We start from the raw sequence: 20,225 nt of genomic DNA on the forward strand, positions 1-20,225 counted from the left end.
GTCTCGTGCATGTGTGATGGCTGATCGTCCATTCATTTTATGTTTATGTTAGTCTGAACCTTTGAGGAGTAAACCAGTATTATATTCACATTATCACAGAAGACATACATGAAAAACTGTCTGGGGGAAGACTGTGATTTTCAGGATCAGTAGATAACTTGTTCTTTTATTTGGCAGTTTACATTTTCCCTCGTCTTTTAGCACAGAAAAATTATTAGATGGTGCATGCCATGTTCACAGAACCCCAAACCTTTATTCAGCAAAGCTTTCACAGAGAAATATATGAAGGGAGAAACACAAGCAGCAAGAGGATGCAGGCAGTTATCAGTGGTATTGTATATTAAAAAGAGACTAGTTCAGTGTGCTGAATGTAAAGCATCCTGCATCCATTCTCTATCTAAACCCCTACAGAGAGCAGATGCTAATGATGCCTTATGGTAAACTCACACACCCACGCAGACATACGTTATGTTCACGCTATCAATATCAAGGTGGGAGCAACGGCACATTCCACTGTCCAAGACACTATGCGTGGTACCAGTATGGTGTCATAACATTAAAGAGATTAATCCCCAAATACTGTGTACATAACAGAGCGATTGAGTCGGCTAAAGATGGATTCATTGAGAAATGGAATTGTCAGGTTAAGTTGGAATCTGCAAGTTTATAAACAGTTGCTCCCATTGGGCATAGACATTCTTAATTATCATAGTAAAGCACCTATCAAGTTCATTATCAAGCTCAGTTTCAGAGGAAGTGGACACTTTTTAAATCTGTGGGTTTGGCGTATTATTAAATTCCAAGCGTGTGTGCTGAGAATGAGTAGGCGTGCGTGCGGAAGATACAGGTGGGATACGTTGAAATCTTGAGGAGTCTGCATTCTAGATACACCAACCGTCATTCTTCACAAAGACACAGAAACATCATCATCATCATGACATCATCAGGAAACACTGCAAATGTCAATCTACAGCCAACTCACAACACCAAAGGCTTTCACAAGAAAAATGGTTGTAGAGTCAAATTTCAAGAACTGAAACGTTAATCAATTACAAACAAAATGTTTGAATTGTACAGTGGAGCACATTACAACCTTTGTATGTACTTCACCTACCATCATAGATAGATAGATAGATAGATAGATAGATAGATAGATAGATAGATAGATAGATAGATAGATAGATTTGAAAAAAAAAGGTATTTACAAAATAATAATAGCCATATTCTCGCATTTTCTCTAAAATCAAGAAATCCATTCAGTTCTCAAGATGAGTGTTACTGATGTTTGTATCCATTGATAATACTGATAGTGGTGAGTATTGTGGTGTGGTGTGTTGTGATGTGGTGGTGAGGTCCTCCACCTATCTGGCTCCAGGGTCGGGTGTCTGTTCTGGAGAGGGATGGGAGCAGGGCGGGGAAGGGGGCTGGATGTAGGGACGTAGATGGACCATGGAAGTCAGGACTCGTGAGATGCTCATGCTGTCAGCTCTTCCTTCAGCTCTTTGTTCCTGCGCACCACAGCTGCATGTCTCTCCTAGTAAACACCAGAGAGCAACACAGCGAGAGTTAGGACAGCACCCTGTGATCGACACAGCAGACTCTGACTGTTTTTTTGTTTTTTTTGCAGGTGACAAATATGAATTCTGCATTTCTCACCTTCTCCTGTAGACGCTCAAGCATGGCTGCCAGATAGGCTTCACGGTTCTCCTTGATCTGCTCCATTTTCATCTGGAGCTTCTCCTCGGCCATCTTGCTGAAGTTGCTGTTCTCTTCCATGGCCTTTAGCAACACGTCCCTCTCATGCTCCCTCTTTTCTGCCAAAGCCTTCAGCAACTGGGCTTCTTGGGACTAAAAACACACAGTAAAAATAACAGACTGATTGATTCATTTTGATTGGTTTAACAACCGAAAGCCACTTGACAAAGGAGAAATACTCACCCTCCTCCGATCTTCAGCAGCCTCCAGTTTCTTCTCAATTTCCTCCAAGGAGATGGCCCTCTTGGGGGGTGAAGGGAGACTGTGGGTTACATCCGATACTGGGGACAGAGGCTTGAGAATAACCTCGAAAGCCTGGCCAGAGGCCCGCTTGTTTAAAGTTTTCACCTCCATGTCTGTAAACCACACAATTACAATTACAAAATCAATGTTCAATAATACAATATATCAGTACAATAATGTGTCATTATTACTAATGTCTATATTTACAAGACAGATAAAACATCCATGGGGGGAGGGGTAATATGTTTGATCCAAAAGAAAATCAATATTTGAGCTGATCCATACCTTCAAATTCACCCATGAGCTTGTTGCGTGTCTCTGGGTAGAAGCAGGAGCAGATGAGGGAGAGGACAGACAGCTCCTTCATCTTCTCTTTGTATGCTGTGGGAACATAAACACACCATAGCATCCAGGTGAGTCTCTGTGTGTTACTAATGAAAGCAGTAAAACATGCAAATTAATACCCAGCTAAGATTACCTCACTATCAAATAAAGCCGCACAAACAATGTCAAAAATGAATAAATATACTTGAGGTATTCCCAAATTAAAATATTACCCGTTAGTAAAGGAAAAAATGCTCAATGTACCAATTAGCATCAAGCGACCACTGCTTTAATGATCCATTAGATGTCTAAAATGCACATAAGTGCCATGTTGTTTAATAATTTATTGGATGGATGTCTTTGGTGAGGATGATTAAACGAAGATTCTTTCATAAGAGGGATGAGACAAGCATTACTTTTACTTTATTGGATGTTATAATAACAGCATGTTTGTGAATCGTTTCAAACAAAACGCCTTGTCCATTATCTCCTTTAAATCTGCAGATGAGTGATAGGCAGGACAGGCCTGTGTGTCAAGTGATTTCATTTCCTGTTGAATTCTCAGCAGTTTGTCCTGTGTCATAGTCACAATAATCAGAGGCAGCAACATTTATCCGTCTTAACCCACCCTGCATTGTGTGAGTGTTGGTGTCATAGCTGTCGAACACAGCTGATTAATGATCTTGACTCTTTTTTATTAAATCTGGGCTAAGATGTGTCTTCATCAGTTCATTGCAATATATTAATTCTCATCTACAAATTTGGTCACTTTTTGAATGCTTGTATTTGACAAAGTGCCCACCTGGCTGTTCAGAGAGGACTACAGATTGTCAGTGCTGCTAAGCCTTCTGCTGCAAAGGCCAGGGTGTGAGGCGGCCCACTTGCTGCAGGGCTGGCCTGCCTCCCACCCTGCCATACACCTGTCTCCTCTGCTACATCTTTGCCACCATGCATACCATAATGAAGCCAGTCTGCACACCATACTGTATTTTCGAAATGGGGCTGATTATATTAAGGCGCCATAAATTTTTTACATATGTACAGCTCAACAAACTAATGAAAACAAATATGCTTAAGGCCTGGCTTACAACAAAAACGAGCAGGGATGACTAATGCACACTGTAATCTAAGTCTTATCTGTTAGTATAAGGGTCAGTGTGTTAACTCTTAGGCCCAATTGAAGCCTTTTAATCTGTTAATATACCCTTTTTGCAAAATAAATAGCAGCACATCTGTCATAGCTGGTAATGCATCCTTGACAAGGAGGATATGAGGAAAGCTGTAGACATGAATAAAAAAGGAGCAATCCCAAAATAAATGAACCGATGAAACAATCAGAAAACGTTCAGGTTACAGAAAAAAAAAACGTTTTAAAACAACCAGTTGGGGCTGCGCAGGTTTACTTATAGCACAGCAGTACAATAGTCAGACTGATGGAGCCCTCTGAGCTTTGCTGTCGGCTAAATGGTGGGCAGCTCAGCATCTTGGGTGGGGTCCGTCTGCATTATGCTGCATGTCGGGGCCGCTGTAGCCTGAACCGCAGGTGCAGCGTTGTAAATAAAGCTGTCTAGGACCAATTCATGCTGTCTAATTATACGCTGTTACACAATATAAAATCAAAGCAAATGAGGACAAACACATTAACATAGAAGAGGATAATGAAGGAGACGTTTTGGTAACCTATTAATGACGGAGGATGCTCGTCTTTCATATTCTTGCTATGATAAACCAGATTCTTAAGACAATAAACCCAGTCGACAGAAAAATATCATAAGGTGAGTGATCGTATTTGGTTTTAATCGTTCAAAAGAGAATATTTCTCACACGACCACCAGCCGGTAGACTACACCGGGCCGAGATGGGGTCTACAGCCTCCAGAAAGGATGCATCTGTCACAAGCCCATCAATCTATATATCCATCCATCCATGCATCAGCTTTAACATTACTACTCTGAACATGCTTACCGGTTGCTGTTTTGGCCATGGCTGATGTATTTCTCCGGAGAGGATGCTGTAGCTCTGTTCAGGTGAACGGTGATGCTGCTTAAGGCACTGAGTCAGCGAACAGACCGGGTTAGGATCGGATGGCAGACAGGAGGTGGGCACGTACGGGAGCGCGCAAATAGACCCTCCTCTGTGCTCTGACGCGCAGCCATAAAAAAAATTTAAAAACATGTCAAAATTATTAGAAATGACTTGCAATTAGTCAGACCGTCCACTTTAATCTTAGAATCCCTTCAAGAAATGTTTTAAGATTAATATAAGTTCAACTTTGAATACTAATTTGTGTCTAATGGTTTTTCCACAAAAAATGTTTATCTCTTTAAAATTCTTAAAATGATCTGCTCTTTCTCCCTCATTTAAAATCCCAGAACCTATTCATATGCAAATATTTTTCATTTCAAAAGTCTGCTAAAATATCTGCTAATTTACAGTAAAATGTGTTCTCACATTAGCGTGAGTTGAATACTGGACACAGAAACCTTCCTCCTTCAGCAGATGAATGTGAAAACAGCCTTCTAGTGCACATTCATCATTCCGCACAGTGAAGCTCAAACATCCAACTGAAGTAACAAGAAGAAAAACACATTTTTGAGTAAAAGGGGGGCTTACACATCTGGATGCATCATCTATAATGTCACCATTGGCTCACAAATAGTGAAAGTGTGGAGTACAATTATTACTTTGACAACCCACCAAAATAACTCTTGTGTCCTATATCAATATCTGTATAAAAACATAAGGTTTCATATAAGCTGGCTGATGTAAAGGTTGACTGTAATGTTTTGAGTCACATAAACTTAGGGGAAGAAATAACGTGGGCTAAGCATTTGGCCAACATACTGCAACCACCTGCCTTATCAGCCATATGAATGATTCAACAGATATCATATTCAGAAAGTTAATCATATTATTATGAGTTGTCAGGATGTTGCTCTTCACTTCACTGAGTTTCTTTGGAACTGCAAATACTGCAAAAGAGTTCATATAGCAACACACTTGCCTCACAAGTATGTCAGAGTGTTTCTTACACCTGAGAAATAATTGTTGTGAACATGTGCAACTCTAAAATCAGAGCCAGAACACAAAACACACACCTTCAGTCTGCTATATTAAGGCTTTATTGATATTAAGACATCCAGTGGAAATTATTTTTCTGAGAAGTATTGACATCTTGTTGCCGTTTTGAGGTTTTGAATGAAACTTCCAGAAAATAAATACAAAAGCCTAATCCTGAAGACATAACGTACATTCAGTATAAAAAAAAATACTCAAGATGATACATATTTATACTGTTTTGCAAAAAGACAAGGACACAAATGTATGTCATTTTTTTGGCATTCATGAAACAAGAAAGACTTATCTTACTTATCTTACCTGCTGTAAGCATGGACTCATCAAAAGTCATGAGGTGGTTCAAGGTTTATAGAAAAGTAACATGTTGTATAAAAACAGAGGCAGCCTAAATCAAGACAGATCTGATGGCCATAGGCTGCTGTGTAACATTTAAAGCTCAGTTAAATTGTTAAAATTAAATGCAAGAGAAAATGTAGTGAATCACAGTGCATGACGGTTTACAGTGATGGTGAAATACAGCAGGCAGGATATAACTTCAGTATTCGGTCATTATTCTGGACATTAAGGCTGCAGTTGAGCACGAAAGAATGCACACAAATATAGATTTAAGCTGCGTTATTGTGTTACACCTTGTTTTCAGTGTTTTATAGGTTTCAAGAAACAATGCTCTGAACTTAGCTACGTACTGCGTTGGCATTCAAATGCTTCTTAATGTAGTGGCCAACGAGTATCTGCGGACGTTGTTGGTAATTGTGAAGAACTTCATGGGAGCTGCTCAGCTGATCCCCCTTCAGCCGATCCAGTAATGTCACGCAAACCACGGCCGCTACACAGAGCAGGAAATGAATGTTAGAAACCCAATGAGGAGTCAAGACAACATTCTGTGTTTTGAGAAGCTGAAAACTTCTCTACCCATAATGTAATGTTAATATTGTCATTTCTTACCTCGAAGACCACTCAGTTTGCACATGGCAGCAAAAACAGAAGACTCCATTTCAATATTGCAGACTCCTGCTTGATTGGCTTTGTTGAGGTATTCCTGTTTATCCTTCTCAGTGTAGGAGCAGAAAGCACCATCCAAACGGCCTTGACCTGGGTGATTGATTAGATAGAGATGTGCATTACATGTCAGTGAACAATGCGATTAACATATGAATGCAGCAGAACTCATACCTTCGTAGAAATCCAGTGTACACATGGTGTTGCCTAACACTGTCTCAAACTGGTTCAGCTCATTGCTGCACTGCAACAGCTCCAGAGCCAGGCTTTGGTCCAGATCAGTGTTACGGACCACTGTCTTCCCCAGGATCACCTGCTCAAACTTGGGCAGGAAGGTGGCATCCACAGATTGTTTGGTAACAACAACAGTGCCAGGTTCAAGCCCTAAAAACCAAAAATGGCTGGTGAGATAAAAAATAATTTCTAGAGCAGAAGTGCAGAAAGCTTTAATTAAAAGACATTTTATATATGTTGAAATGACATACTGGGCTCATAAAAGACTATATTAAGTAAAGTAAGACTTATGATCATTTTAAAATTAAAGACATCCAAAGAAATTATTAAACCTCTTATTTTAAATTATTTAAGACAGAATGTCTTTAGTTCAATTTGTAATTCAGTGGTACAATCTACTGTAGTCATGGTTGCTACGATCAAATCACACCAGAGTCTTTAGTCATACTAGCAATTATATATGTGGACTGTAAATTCAAAGATATGCCATAGGTCAACACCAAATGGTTTATGGTATATATATAATAATGTAAAGGTTAGTAGTGTGTGTGTATATATATATATATATATATATATATATATATATATATATATATATATATATATATATATATATATATATCAGACTTATCAGACTCTCATCCAGAAAACTGGAGAAATACCCTCACCTGCTAACAGAAAAGCCGTATTGGATGAGAGTGCTCTAAAATCTAAGGAACTTTAGGCTCCCTCTTGTGGTAAAACTAAGAAATATATCTTCGTGTATCTTTCAGGACCAATATGACCACACTAACCCATCTCCCAACAAGGACATGTGACGACACAGGGAGTCAAGCCAAGTAATTTCCTCCTTCATTAAGCTCATTTAGAGAATCACAGGGAAACTAGCATGGTTTCATAAGGCAGCAGAAATATAATTTGATGTAATATCAGTCACTTGGGTCACTAAAAATATTTCCAAATAATAAGCTTACCTATTCCACCTGACGTCCCAATGCGTATAATTGTAACATCTGTGCAATGTGCGTGATGGAGGAGCTTTATCAGCTCATGCAACATTATGGCAATGGATGGGATGCCCATCCCATGCTGCAAAATAAAGCACAGGTATGTCACACACAATGTTCAGATCTATGTAGTTTTTTTAATTGAGGGACACCAAGTACACGGTATTCAGTGTTGTATTCGCTTGATATTTGTAGCATAATATTTGTTTACAAAAAACAAAAATAATATTAAAGCTGCGAGCAGCGATGAACAGGCCCTCGCACACATCGGAGGGAGTGGCAGCCGTGGTATCCTACATTGCATGTAGGAGATAACTATCACTTCCTGTGTCCACTATGTGGTGCTAGAGAACACCCACTAATTATACATCATGTTGCTGTATATGTCTTGGTCACACTATGTAAATTTCATGTAAATCAGATGATGTTTGTCACATAAGGCTGACTTCCTGTTGTCAGTAGGTGGCGCTATGACTATGTCTCAATATTGACATGTAAATGTGTTCAGGCCTGGACTCTTATCAAGCATGCGAAATTTGGGGCAGATTGGACAATGTAAAGTCAAGATACAATAACTTTCTGTTGTTGTAACTCACGTTGAGCGTGTTCAAAGAAAACTAAAAAGCTTCACAATTTAGCATCACAAAGGTGTCTAGATGTCACCTATCAAATCTGAAGTCGCTCGTAAATGGCTTCACTTTGCAAAAAAAATACAAAGTAGATTCAAAATGGCTGACCTCCTGTTGGACTTAGGGTATGGCTCCAAGAGGTTTTTTGGGGTTTTTTTGGAGATGTTACATCTGTCTACAAAATTTCATACAAATACGTCAAATGTAATGTGGGTGCTTTGACTTTGAAATTTTCTAGGGGGCGCCCTCAAGCCATTTTCCCACACCCAAACCCAAGATCATTTCAGATATCAAGTTATGCCACTTCTGATGCATGTGCAAAGTTTCTTGAGTTTTTGAGCACCCTTAGCCCCTCAAAAATGCTAAAAGTAATTAGGGGGCACCATACAGCAGATGTACCACTCCCAAGCCTAATTGCAATACTTACTAATTCAAACATACTGTAGGTGCAAAGTTTTGTGTGTTTTCATGCATCCTAAAGGCCTAAAACGTGTACGTAAAATGAAAATTGACACACAAAATCCAAAATGGCTGACTTCCTGACCGGCAAAAAAATTTGAAAAAATATGTATTATGCCTAGAATGATGAGAGCAATGATCCCACCGAATTTCATAAAGATCCATGCAACTTGATCCCAACATGGCCTTGCTTTTGGGGGCACCATGGAGCCTGCCAGCCACACCTGAGTCCAATCACTACAGAACTTTACAATTTTTGCCAGTTCTGACATGTGTGCCAATTTTCGTGAGTTTCCATCCCAAGCCCCCCAAAAATACAATGGCGTAGGGGAATAATAATAATTATCATTATAATAATCTTTACAAAAACAAGAGGTTCCTCGCACTTTCAGTGCCAGGGTCGGGTTGGGCCCTTGCACTTTCGTGCTTGGACCCTAATGACTGAATGAAATGATCTTTTGTTCTTACATACACTGACAGAGAGTACAGGGCCAACTTTGTACATGGCATAGCGGTCCGTTCCAGCACAGATATTTGGGTACTCTGATTTGGGGTCTTCCATACATAGCTCAGCAGCAATGTACTCAATGAATGATTTCATTCTCCAGGGACTGCCTCCAACACACACAAACTGAAAGAAAACAGACACAAAAACATAAATACTTGCCATATAAGGATGATTATGGAAGTGATATTTTTCCACAAATGTATGTCCCAAAAATTATTACTTTGACATCACCAAACATAGCAGGTAGGTTGTGAGTGTTAGTTCCTAGGCTGAAGTGGTAGAGGATGTCATCTTTCAGTGAATCCAGGTGAGGGTTGTGCACACAAACAGGGCTTGAGGGGGATAAAATAACAGATTGTTAAGGGTCAGTTCTAGCCTGATAATCCCACTGAATTGCCGTTTATTATTTAGATTATTCATTCAATAACTCGTCTTACCCTAAAAAGCACATTTCTCACTTAACCTTGCCCTGCAAATACTTTCAATTTTAGTTTTGATGAGTCATAGAGATGTGAGAAGAACCACCCAACAACAATTAAGATGTGAATTTTCATTTATGATGAAACCTTAAATGTGAAAACCACACAGACCTCAATAGGAAATGTTTCACCATAACTACTCTCTATCAGGAAAAAAAACAGTTAACAAGGAAGTCTGTGGCATCCTGAGTATTGTTTCAGCTATGACACGTTGCTATTGAGTTTATTAAATGCACATTTTCAATGCTTTGAGACACACAAACAAATTTCCAATCTCCTACATTGTATTTTTTCCTACATTGTAGGACAGCAGCACAAAATTCAGAGGCAGATATCTCAACATAGAGCAGCATAGTACACGCAACTCAGTGTCAGAAATGTGTTAAGTGGGAAGTTTGGAGAGGGTGGGGAATTTCAAAAAACTGACAGTATGCCTCATTGTCTATAAGTTCAAAGGTTTATTGTGCTGACATTTGAAGTTCCATTGTTATTGAATTTGTCAATCACTTGAACAGGACCAACATTTTCTGTATGCTTGGTAGCTGACTGGATAAGGTAGTATTCTGAATGTCATTTAATATAAAAAAGGTATAAAACATTTGTATAGCACTGCCAAGTAATTTTTTGTGTGGCATTTACAGGAATTTACAGGTCATGTCCTGACATCCTGTCACACCCAGTAGTTTCCTCGTTTCAATAATTACCTGTTGTAAACTTTTATGTATCAATCGTATAAAACAATATAGTTGTTCATTAACATAAGGCTGAAACTTCTCACCTGCTGTGTGACGCAGTTTGCTTGTTGTCCTTTGGATTCATCTTCCTGAAAACAGCAGTGGTCAGAGAAAAAAAAAAATCAGTGACCTCGAACAAACCCAACTTCGAACAACACCTGAACGTTACAATTATCAGCTGGGGTGTATGCTTCTCCTCACACGTGGCAAGGAATTAGTCTAACCTAAAATTAATTGACAAAGTCGCACAATTAAGACACATTCCTCACATTAAGGACACCCCAGCATCGCATCGCCGTACGCAGCACTTTATCGCTGACGGCGGGAAAAAGAGACAATTAGCTCCGTATTTACCTTCAAGATATGCCGACAGAACAAGACAAGAAAGGACAAAAAGATACAATAAGGACAGACAGATATTTACGTTTTGGTAGGCTGTACGGTCGCTCGCAGTTCCTCTCAAATTAAATTCGCTCTCTCAACATCTGGCGTCGTCACCTCTGACGTGATGTTCCAGCCCACAATGTGACGTCGTGCACGTCACGTACGTCACAGTATTATGTTAACATACTGAATATCTGATTAATTTAATTTTTCTGTGTGCGAAGTTTTTTATTCACAGACAGATATATTCGAAATCACTATTTAAGATCTCACCTGTTCTCGTAGAACTAAATTATCTACTTAAATCACTCCGTTTATTAAATGACCAAAAAAATAATAAGCTATTGAAAGATTACGTAACTTTCCCCCCTGAAACCTCTGACTGAATATGTTTATATTTTGTGTATATATGTGCTTATGTTTTTGTTTTGTTTTTAGAAATTGTATGTAACCGTCTTTTAATTGTTTTCATTTTATGCTCTTCATATGTATTTATGTTATTTAAATCTGACTCTTCACCTTAATGTTTGTATATTATCCTTTTGTTAATCAAAAGAAATCATCCTTGTAGCTCACTCTTGAGATGTCGGCTACTCACAACAAAAAAAAGGAAAGAAAAAATACGGATGTGGGCTACTCTAGCCTACTTATTTTACGTAGCAGCTGAGCAATTTCCACAGATAAAATTTTCCTCATTGCCAAATGATTACAGGCAGATTACATTACTCCCACATATTGCGATACTTTCAAAAATCCGTCAGATCAAAATCAACTGAGGTTAGTTTTCCGAGAATGATCAGTCAGAATTACTAATCGTGCGTCTTTATGTCTCATGGTTGAATTAAGGTACTTGAAGATTGGTGTACAACAGTGGTTCTTTAAGTGGGGTGCGGTCCTTAAGGAGGTTCCAGGGGGTCCCCAGCAAAAAGGGGAATAATATTTTCACTATAATTCCATCCATAAGTAACACAGTGACAGAATGTATGACTATTCTGGTCATGGGTTTCATACACTTACTGTAATAAAACATCTAAAAGCAAATATCTTATCAGATGGGGGTCCGTGGTCTAATTTGTGTCAGTTTCAGGGTCCTTCACATGAAAAAGTTTGGGAACCACTGTTGTACAATATCTTAATAAAATGTTTGAATTCAGTAAGTACTGAATTTTCTTCAGGCCATGCAAATGCTCAACAATGTGATTATACTGACTTTGAATATTGTTATATTACATAGTAAAAATGTGAATGAAAGGAAAAGCTTATTATTTTTGTTGAGAGAGGACATAACAGATCCTTTAGGAGTCTAAATACAAGGTTTGATGCTGTACTATTAAAGCTGCAATTTCACTCTCAGTTAAGCTCAGTTTTAGTCTCCAACAACTCCTGAGGAGAAATTTAGCTCCTAGGTTGTTAAATGTATCACTATGTTCTCCAGTTACTCAAATTTTGTCAGATGTTTGATTTTTGGGTTTATTAGGGCTTTCCCTAAAACGGCTGCCGGCTGCAGCTGGAAATGAGGATGATGAGATTGGAGTTGCCGTCCAGAAACCCCCCACAAAACCTGCCAAACAATCAGTTGAAAGATGTTAAAATACTCCTACAGAGTTGGGTTATATTCATCTGTGTGTTTGTCACAACAAACAACACCTCTCACATTACACATAGTCATTTGATACATTGTTAATACAAACACACTAATTAATGCAGCTTTGAAGTTTAATCATATGCATGAAAGAAAATGTCACCACACCAAAGTGTCCTTTATAAGTGAAGAAGTTAACATGTTTGGTAAGACACATTAAATCACAATGCTGATGCAACTCCAGCTGTTACAGCTGATCACAGTGATTTCGACCACTATCACTTCAGGTAGGGTTTAACATGACTCTGGACTTTTTCTATCCAATTTCTTTAAATGAAACGTTACCACTGTTTTATTCTTCATTTTGTAACAAGGAAAAGAACCCCGACACAATGTGATGTTGCATGAAGTCGAACTTTATTGACCTCTGTAACCTTATCAATCAATACTGAGCTTATAGATCATTACTGCCACCTATTGGTCATCACATGAGTGATTAATTACATATCATGATCCCTGTTCCTTAAAGGAAAACACAATAACAAGAAATCTCACAACAATTTTGCAACAAGAGATAAAAAGGAACTTGCTTATTTTAACATATGCTGCTTTACCAAGTACCTAAAGAAAATAAAAAAATAGATTAAACTGTTGCATATTTTTTTTGATCTTTATGGGTTTTTACAACTTCACATCTCACAATCAACTTTCAAACTTTAGGAATGTTTATACTCCCTTTCAGTTCACTTTTTTTTTTTTATTTCACAAGTCTGTCAGATTTCTTAGGTTCACTTTTAGATCTCCTTAACACTTGCATGCCTGTGTTAGTGCTCAAGCCTGTGTGAAAGTTCATGTTACAAGTCTCAGCTGGTGTAGAGGCTGACTCAGACACTTCACTGGCTTCACTGTGTTCTTGTGCAGTCTCTTTGGTTTTTAGAAGACTGTAACAATGTCCATTCTCTGTCCTCACTGTGTTTGATCTTGGAGCAACTTCCTGGAGAACTGCTGGTTTTTGGTTCCAAATATCTGGACCTTCAATCCGGACCATATCACATCCTGACAGCGGTTCAAGATTTTTTGAGGATCAGTCATAAAATGACTTGTTTGTTTCATTTGCATAAGCATTTGTTCAAGCATTGAATCTTGCAATGCCTGGACAAAAGGTCCATTCCAACTTTGTCCCATGGAGCTGTTGGTAGGTCTGCCACCATCATCAGTTCCTTAGTTTGCCTGTTTCAGTGTTTTTGGATTTTCACATCCACTTATCAGTCTCTCAATGTCTTTATTTATTACAGGCCAGACGACAGCTCCTCTGCTCATCTTTTGTTTTTCTCCACACAAAGAAGGCCTTCATGAATTCTTTGCAACATGTCCTGTCTCAAGCTGTTTATGACATTCCTGTTCTATTTGAGTACCAGACCATCTGCAACACTTAGATCACTCCTGATGTGATAATGCAAAGGACAGGAACCTGGAGGACATCCATTCTGAATGTTTTCCGAGACCATTTGCAACTGTGTGTCCTTGTCAGCCTCTTCTGCTGTTTGGATATACTTTGTGTTTGACACAGGAAGCAGCTGTAGCTGAAATCATATTTGCATTTCAACATCCTGTGGGTGCTCAGGATAGAGTGTCTACAAACACTAAGTACTTGCCAGGTGTATAGATCAATTCGAAATCATACCCCTGCAACTTCATCATGAGGCATTGAATTCTGAGAGACATTTCATTCAACTTCTTTTTGATTATGGAAATCAATGGACAATGGTCTGTCTCCACTGTGAAGGTAGGAAGGCCATAAACATAACCATGAAATTTTTCAAGACCAAACACCAGTCCAAGACTCTTTTTCAATTTGAGCATAACAATGTTCAGTGTCGGTCCTGGACCTGGATATGTATGCCACAGGCTTCCGGTGGCCCTCTTCAGCCTGAAGTAGCACCGCACTCAGACCATCCTTAGAGGCATCTGTGGACACTTTAAGCTTTGTTTGGGTCAAAGAAAGTGAGCACAGGTGCTAGTTAGTGTGGTTGTCAGAGCCTGCCATTCTTGGGCTGCTGTATATGTCCACACTAATTCATTGTCTTTGTGCAGGAGCTCATGCATGGCAGATTTCTTTGCAAACAAGGTGAGAATAGTTGAGACTTTCCAATGAAGTTAATCATCCCCATGGTGCATAGCATTCCTTTTTTGTCTGTTGGCCCTGCCATGTCCAATATAGCACTGACTTTCTCTTCATCGGGCTGAATTCCTTGAGCTGAGCGCTTACAATCTTTTGAACCCAAAACTGAGTCAATAGAGTCATGACTTGTGTTCTCAGCTGGACTGTTAATGTAGTAGACTCTTAACTAGTCCTAGCTTTTCACAGGCTTCACTGCCTGGCAGTAAATCGTGCCTTTCATCAATGACAAAAACACATTATGGACTTTGTTTTTCACTTTAACTTTCAGTCTGAATGTGCCAAAACAGTCAATTTCTTTTCCATTATAGTCTTTCTGTGGCACTGTTTTTCTCTTTATTTTCGCCTTGTCTTTCATCACTGCAATATCAGACATGCTGATCAGGTTCAAATAGGCACTCAATGTCCAACATCAATGTGAAAACAGTACCATACACATCTAGTGGTGTTATCCATTTATCATCTTCGGGGGGAATGAGTTTGACTGTGGGCAGTTTTAACAGCGGTGTCTGTGTTTCAATTTTAGGTGTATTTTCACTTTACCTTACTAACAAAGAATGTCTCCCTCAGATCTGTGTCCTTACTACACTGACAGATTGTCCTTTCTGTCTGTCGTTCTTTTTGGAGAAACACTGTTTTGCAAAGTGATTTCTACCAAATGCAGGGCACTGCTTTGATTGATGTTGCGACCCACACTGATTGCAGTTGTATGCTCCATCTGTCTGTTTTGCTGGTTTGATCCCAAAATACCCACGTCTTTTCTCTTTAAAGGACCAGTGTGTAAGATTTAAGGGGATCTATTGGCAGAAATGGAATATAATATTAAGTATGTACACGCTTGGAAGTGGGGGGTTATCATTTGGTTGCAGTCTGCTACCTCACCGCTAGATGCCACTAAATCCTACACACTGGTCCTTTAAAAGACACGACACCGACAGTCATCTTCTCCATAGTGACAGAAACCCCCACCACCATTTCAGTAAATGTCTTAACATGCTACTGCGCCAGTTCGCTGGCTTGACATATTTTAATAGCCTCTTCCATCATGAGCTCTCTCTCGCAGCAGGCGCTCTCTGACTTTTTTGTAAAAAATACCAAAAATGATCTTGTCACATATCATAAGAGTTCCTCAGGTCTGCACAGTTGCAGGTTTGTGCCTTCAACTTGACATCAGTAAAAAAATTGTCAAAAGGATCATATTGCTGCTGTATCCAGGACGAAAGACATAATTCTCCTAGGTTGTTTTTTTTTGAGAGTAGTGGGCATTAAACTTTTTGAGTATCTCTTTATCTTTGTCCTTGTTGTCCGAGTTTTCAAACTCAAATGTGTTGTATACCTCAGCAGCCTGTGCACCAGCTACAGTTAGCAACAATGCGATCTTCCATGCATAGGGTTTACTGTCCAGTCCGACGGCCATGATGTTACAATAAGAATTGCTGCTTAAACGTATGCTGTGTGCTGTTAACATTTCCAAAGGATTTTAAGTTTTCTGGTGGCTTTAAATTATCCATGTTGCTTCTCACAACAGACAACGCACAGGTTTCACTCCCAGTACCATCTTTTATTCCTTATTTTGTTAGAAGGAAAAGAGATCAGACACAATGTGATGTTGCTAGCATGAAGTCCAAAACTTTATTGACCTCTGTAACCTTAATCAATACTGGCCTTGTCGAACATTACTGACACCTTTTTGTCATCACATGAGTGATTAACTACATATGACAACCTGCACAGCTGGAAAGTAGCCATAAATATTTTATGACTAGATTTTCTTTTTCTTTTCTTTTTTCTTTTTTACAAAATATAAATACTTCACTACACAGCAGAAAAAGGAAGCAAAAATGCAATGCTCACACCTCAGCAAATAAAGCAAGGTTTAGTCATTTGACTTTGTGCAACTTCACCCCACACTGTTATCAGTCTCATTCAAAATAATAAACATGCAAATTAAAATCACACAATTTAAATTAAATTAAACACGAATAGCAATTAGAAAAAAAAAAAAAAAAACAGAAACACTCTTCATGGTAAACAGTGAACAGTGCAATTTTTTTAAGGTGAGTGAAGCTTTTCTGCCAACCTAAAAACAGAAAAAATATATTGACAAATCATTTTTTAACACTGTTCATGCGTGACTTAATTTTATTGAGATGTCACACTGAATTTAACTAAAAAGCACCCAACACCCATTGTAAAAAACAGTTTATACCAATATGAAATACTGGTTAGCGTTCAAATAGTAATCTGCAGTCCATTTAAATCATAATCTCCATCTATAACTAGAGTATCATTATGGTTTGATTAAGTCACACTGAGTTTACATTATAAAATTAAACTCACATGTCTCCTTTTTCCCCATTCCACATCGTTTCATGAAACCTTAGGTGCTCAGGATCTCTCTGTTAAGATAGTATGAAAACACAATTCAATCCAAACAGCAGAATTATTATTTTGACCACTGAGGACATACCATATTAAGATTTAATACAAACACCCAACTTACCGCCTTGGTTAAGACTATGGGGTGCTCTGGCAAGAACTCCGGCTTCTTCCTGGCCTCAGGACAACTTGCCAAACCAATTAAAAAATCTCTTGTGTAAGATATTCTGCCTACAAACACATACATATGAAAATCAATATTATAGAGTACAAATCAGGTAAATAAAAAGGGCAAAAGGAGGATTTTATTCTGACTATAGATGTCACGTGTCATTAACACTTGGTGTCTTACCTTCTTTCTGTTTGTGGAGGTTGATAATCTTGTAGAACTGCTCTATGTCAACATTTGTCTATCAAGTGCAAAATCAAAAAAATAATCTTGACAAATGTAACTGCTTAATGGTCAAACGGTTTCAAGTCATTTTCAATGTCACAAAAACCTCAAAGCATGAATGAGCTGAAATGATTCATCAGTTATTGGTTCAAAAATAATTTAATTTGCAACAATTTTGAGAAGCAATAAAATTAAGTAATTTATTAAGCAAAAATGCCAAACATTGTCTGGTTCCAGGTTCTCAAATGTGATGATCTGCTGCTTTTCTGTTTTATATATCATTACTATTGTTTGGACAAAACAACCTATTAGAAACCTCATCTTGGCTTCTGGGAAATTCTGAATGTGATTTTTTACATTTTACTGAAATATTGTCTTCTTTAGGATTTCTTACCTCTTGATCCATTACCTCCATCAGTGTCTGTGCACATGTAGCAGCACTTATTTGGGGCTCTAAATGAAGTAACAGAATCCTCATTACGAGCACGCCATTAAGAATGAGCACAATTAAGTTTAAATTAACACCCTTGATGAATTCCTACAAGTGTTCCAGACAGCTTACCGATATCAACATGGATGCAGCGACGTAGTGGTCTCGCTGGCTCCAGATGTTTTTGGAGGATTCTTCTCCTTGATACCTCCATTCTGCTGTCAGTGATGTTCAAACATATTTTAAGCCTACTACACTCCTACAAGACTTACTCATCAAATTTGTACTGAGTAGTGCTGTATTTATACAGTCAGGCACATACTCATTTTTCAATGTATTAATTTTCAGTGAAGCAGAAGCAGGGCTTACAGACCATTAGGGGTCCTGTAGTGGGTCAAAGGTACCGGCAACATGTCAGGAATCATTTCACATTTTAAGACAACAGGTTCACAATTTTTCCAAGTCTGTCTTAAAACAACAGTCAGGTGTCCATATGGACACTGAAAGAGGTTTTCCTCACTGTAATCATTCCTCCTGTTCATACTGGCTATTAAAAGACTCCCTTCAAATGTGTTTTCAGTGTAAGTGATGGGGGCCAAAATCCACAAAACTCTTTCTGTGCAAAAAAGTATTTAAAAGTTTATCTTAAGTTAATATGAAGCTTCAGCCGTCCAAATTAGTCAAATCAAGTAGATATCTTTCAACATTAGTCTACTTAGTGACAAAGTCCCTCTTTTTGTTACTATACTTCCACCGAAGCTCAACAGGAAAACACAAACAGGGAAACACAAAGAGGGAATTACACTAAAAAGACTGTAAATGTGGCAGATATCCTCATATAAGCTTCAGCTAAATTTTTAAATGACTGTGTGGACACAATGTGGATTTTCACTTGAAAGTGCATTTACATTTACAGTCTTTTTAGTAAAATAAGAGGGACTTTTGCACTAAAAAGACTGTAACATTGAAAGTTATCTACTTGATTTGACTAATTTGGATGGCTTCATTTTGGCTTCTCATTCAAATGAATGGGCAAGGGTGTCTAAACCTTTAATCCAGTTACTATAAATACATTTTTGCACAGATGGACACACCCCATCACTTACATTGTAAGTGCATTATGAAGGGATCTTCTAATGACCAGTATGAACAGGAAGAATGATTATGGCAAGAAAATATTGTAATATTGTCAGTGTTCATTTGGGCACCTGACTTATTGTTTTAAGACAGATTTTACAACTGTAAACCCATCCTTTAATTCAAAAGTCTGAGACATGTACATGGATTATCATTTAGATGTCAGGCTTTTTTTTTGCCAATCCGAAGCATACAGGTATGTAATAGAAAAAAATATTAGGTGTGCATTAGCTAGATCACAAATATCCTATAAAATGTGACAGCAAGTTATATATCCCTTAGAAATATACATATCTATATCTATACACACACACACTATAATGCTATATAGCAATCACTAACTTGGGATGTAAGTTACCAGGTTGAGTGTAGCATAACAGCTAATGTTAGCAACTGTGGCTTTTATTAAGTTTTGAAAAAGTTAAGCCGTTTTTGTTGAACCGCTACTAGCTTACGCAAGTTAAATGTAAGCTAATTTTACGCACATTAGTACTACGTAGTACGTTAATATTTCTAAAACTTTTTCTAGCGTAATTGTAGGCTACATAAAAGAAGCAAATTTGGAAAACAGGTGGACATTTCTTCTTGCCCACTGTAAAGCGTTATATGGCTGACATCTGTGAAAACCGTATGATGTAAACCATTAACTGCACTATAACGGCAGGTGGTTATGATTATCGGTTTTGTGTTTAACGTCTACACATCATTACCTTTCAACGGTCGATTGTGTCAAGCGACAAAACACGATTACAGCTGTAGCATCACCACAAAATGATGTAATCCAGTAAGTTCTAGTTGGCTAAGTGATGGCAAGTGCAACTTCACAGTGATGCAGAAATTTTTAACTCTGCCGAAATCACAATTCTAGCTAGCAACATTAGCCTTATAAACTCATAGGGCAAAATTAGGCGCTCGACGTAATGATGTTTACAACATAAAGAAGAGAATTTATGTTTGATTATTCACCTGTTGTTCTACAAAATTCACTCAGCGTGGTTTTCAGCCTGCTCACCTCACCAGTGTCATTCCAGTGAAAGCCAAAAGCTTAGCTTCTTCTTCTTTAGTGTTTATTTGGCAGTTGGCAAACCAGCTTAGAGGCGCATTACCGCCACCAACTGGACTGGAGTGTGGAACAAGAGCGTAAGCAGAAAAAACCCCTCTAGATTCTTTAAACTCAATAAGTTTCTTTTAAAAACTTAATGTCACAGTATATCTTGCCTCCGTTTGTAATATTGTAACAAAGCTATCCTCTTAATAAGAGAAAATAATCAATTATCACAGGAGAATAACA

At 38.3% G+C, this 20,225-nt stretch overlaps 3 protein-coding genes across 7 annotated transcripts; all 3 read right to left on the minus strand.

Annotated features, from left to right (window-relative positions):
• Positions 1-169: 169 nt before the first annotated feature.
• Positions 170-4,861, minus strand: stmn2a (stathmin 2a). The gene is made up of 6 exons (XM_042424317.1): positions 4,774-4,861; positions 4,288-4,463; positions 2,284-2,379; positions 1,939-2,111; positions 1,657-1,848; positions 170-1,534 (listed from the first exon to the last, which is right to left on the minus strand). The coding sequence occupies exons 2-6, from the start codon at positions 4,304-4,306 to the stop codon at positions 1,475-1,477; spliced, it is 540 nt and encodes a 179-aa protein (XP_042280251.1). The 5' UTR covers positions 4,307-4,463; positions 4,774-4,861; the 3' UTR covers positions 170-1,474.
• Positions 4,862-5,426: 565 nt separating this feature from the next.
• upp1 (uridine phosphorylase 1) lies at positions 5,427-10,984 on the minus strand. 2 transcript variants are annotated; one of them, XM_042422623.1, is made up of 8 exons: positions 10,874-10,984; positions 10,494-10,538; positions 9,457-9,568; positions 9,201-9,359; positions 7,608-7,722; positions 6,574-6,783; positions 6,346-6,492; positions 5,427-6,226 (listed from the first exon to the last, which is right to left on the minus strand). In XM_042422623.1, exons 2-8 carry the CDS (start codon positions 10,532-10,534, stop codon positions 6,075-6,077), a joined length of 936 nt encoding a protein of 311 aa, XP_042278557.1. In that variant the 5' UTR covers positions 10,535-10,538; positions 10,874-10,984; the 3' UTR covers positions 5,427-6,074. The 2 variants fall into 2 exon arrangements, with proteins under 2 accessions (XP_042278557.1, XP_042278558.1); XM_042422624.1 differs by having other exon boundaries at positions 10,804-10,885.
• Positions 10,985-16,198: 5,214 nt separating this feature from the next.
• gra (granulito) lies at positions 16,199-20,030 on the minus strand. Of its 4 annotated transcripts, none has more exons than XM_042424240.1 (7): positions 19,947-20,030; positions 17,930-18,015; positions 17,762-17,820; positions 17,326-17,383; positions 17,098-17,204; positions 16,935-16,993; positions 16,199-16,674 (listed from the first exon to the last, which is right to left on the minus strand). In XM_042424240.1, exons 1-7 carry the CDS (start codon positions 19,958-19,960, stop codon positions 16,647-16,649), a joined length of 411 nt encoding a protein of 136 aa, XP_042280174.1. In that variant the 5' UTR covers positions 19,961-20,030; the 3' UTR covers positions 16,199-16,646. The 4 variants fall into 4 exon arrangements, with proteins under 4 accessions (XP_042280174.1, XP_042280176.1, XP_042280177.1 ...); XM_042424242.1 differs by having other exon boundaries at positions 19,901-20,008; XM_042424243.1 differs by having other exon boundaries at positions 17,930-18,012; positions 19,901-20,006.
• Between the last annotated feature and the right edge of the window lie 195 nt (positions 20,031-20,225).

This window comes from Thunnus maccoyii, chromosome 10 (genome assembly GCF_910596095.1).
Source record: "Thunnus maccoyii chromosome 10, fThuMac1.1, whole genome shotgun sequence".
NCBI lineage: Eukaryota > Metazoa > Chordata > Actinopteri > Scombriformes > Scombridae > Thunnus > Thunnus maccoyii.

Bases quoted from the DNA above. Each gene is read 5' to 3' on its own strand.
- stmn2a (XM_042424317.1), bottom strand. The intron at 2,112-2,283 runs GTATGGATCAGC...TGTGGTTTACAG, and splicing joins GCTCATGGGTGAATTTGAAG to ACATGGAGGTGAAAACTTTA. The intron at 1,535-1,656 runs GTGAGAAATGCA...GGTGTTTACTAG, and splicing joins TTGAGCGTCTACAGGAGAAG to GAGAGACATGCAGCTGTGGT.
- upp1 (XM_042422623.1), bottom strand. From the start codon at position 10,534: ATGAATCCAAAGGACAACAAGCAAACTGCGTCACACAGCAG. The intron at 9,569-10,493 runs GTGAGAAGTTTC...ATCCCCCTCAAG, and splicing joins CAAACTGCGTCACACAGCAG to CCCTGTTTGTGTGCACAACC. The intron at 9,360-9,456 runs GTAATAATTTTT...GTTTTCTTTCAG, and splicing joins CTATGTTTGGTGATGTCAAA to TTTGTGTGTGTTGGAGGCAG.
- gra (XM_042424240.1), bottom strand. The intron at 17,384-17,761 runs GTAAGAAATCCT...TGCACTTGATAG, and splicing joins TGGAGGTAATGGATCAAGAG to ACAAATGTTGACATAGAGCA. The intron at 17,205-17,325 runs GTAAGACACCAA...ATGTGTTTGTAG, and splicing joins CCTCCACAAACAGAAAGAAG to GCAGAATATCTTACACAAGA.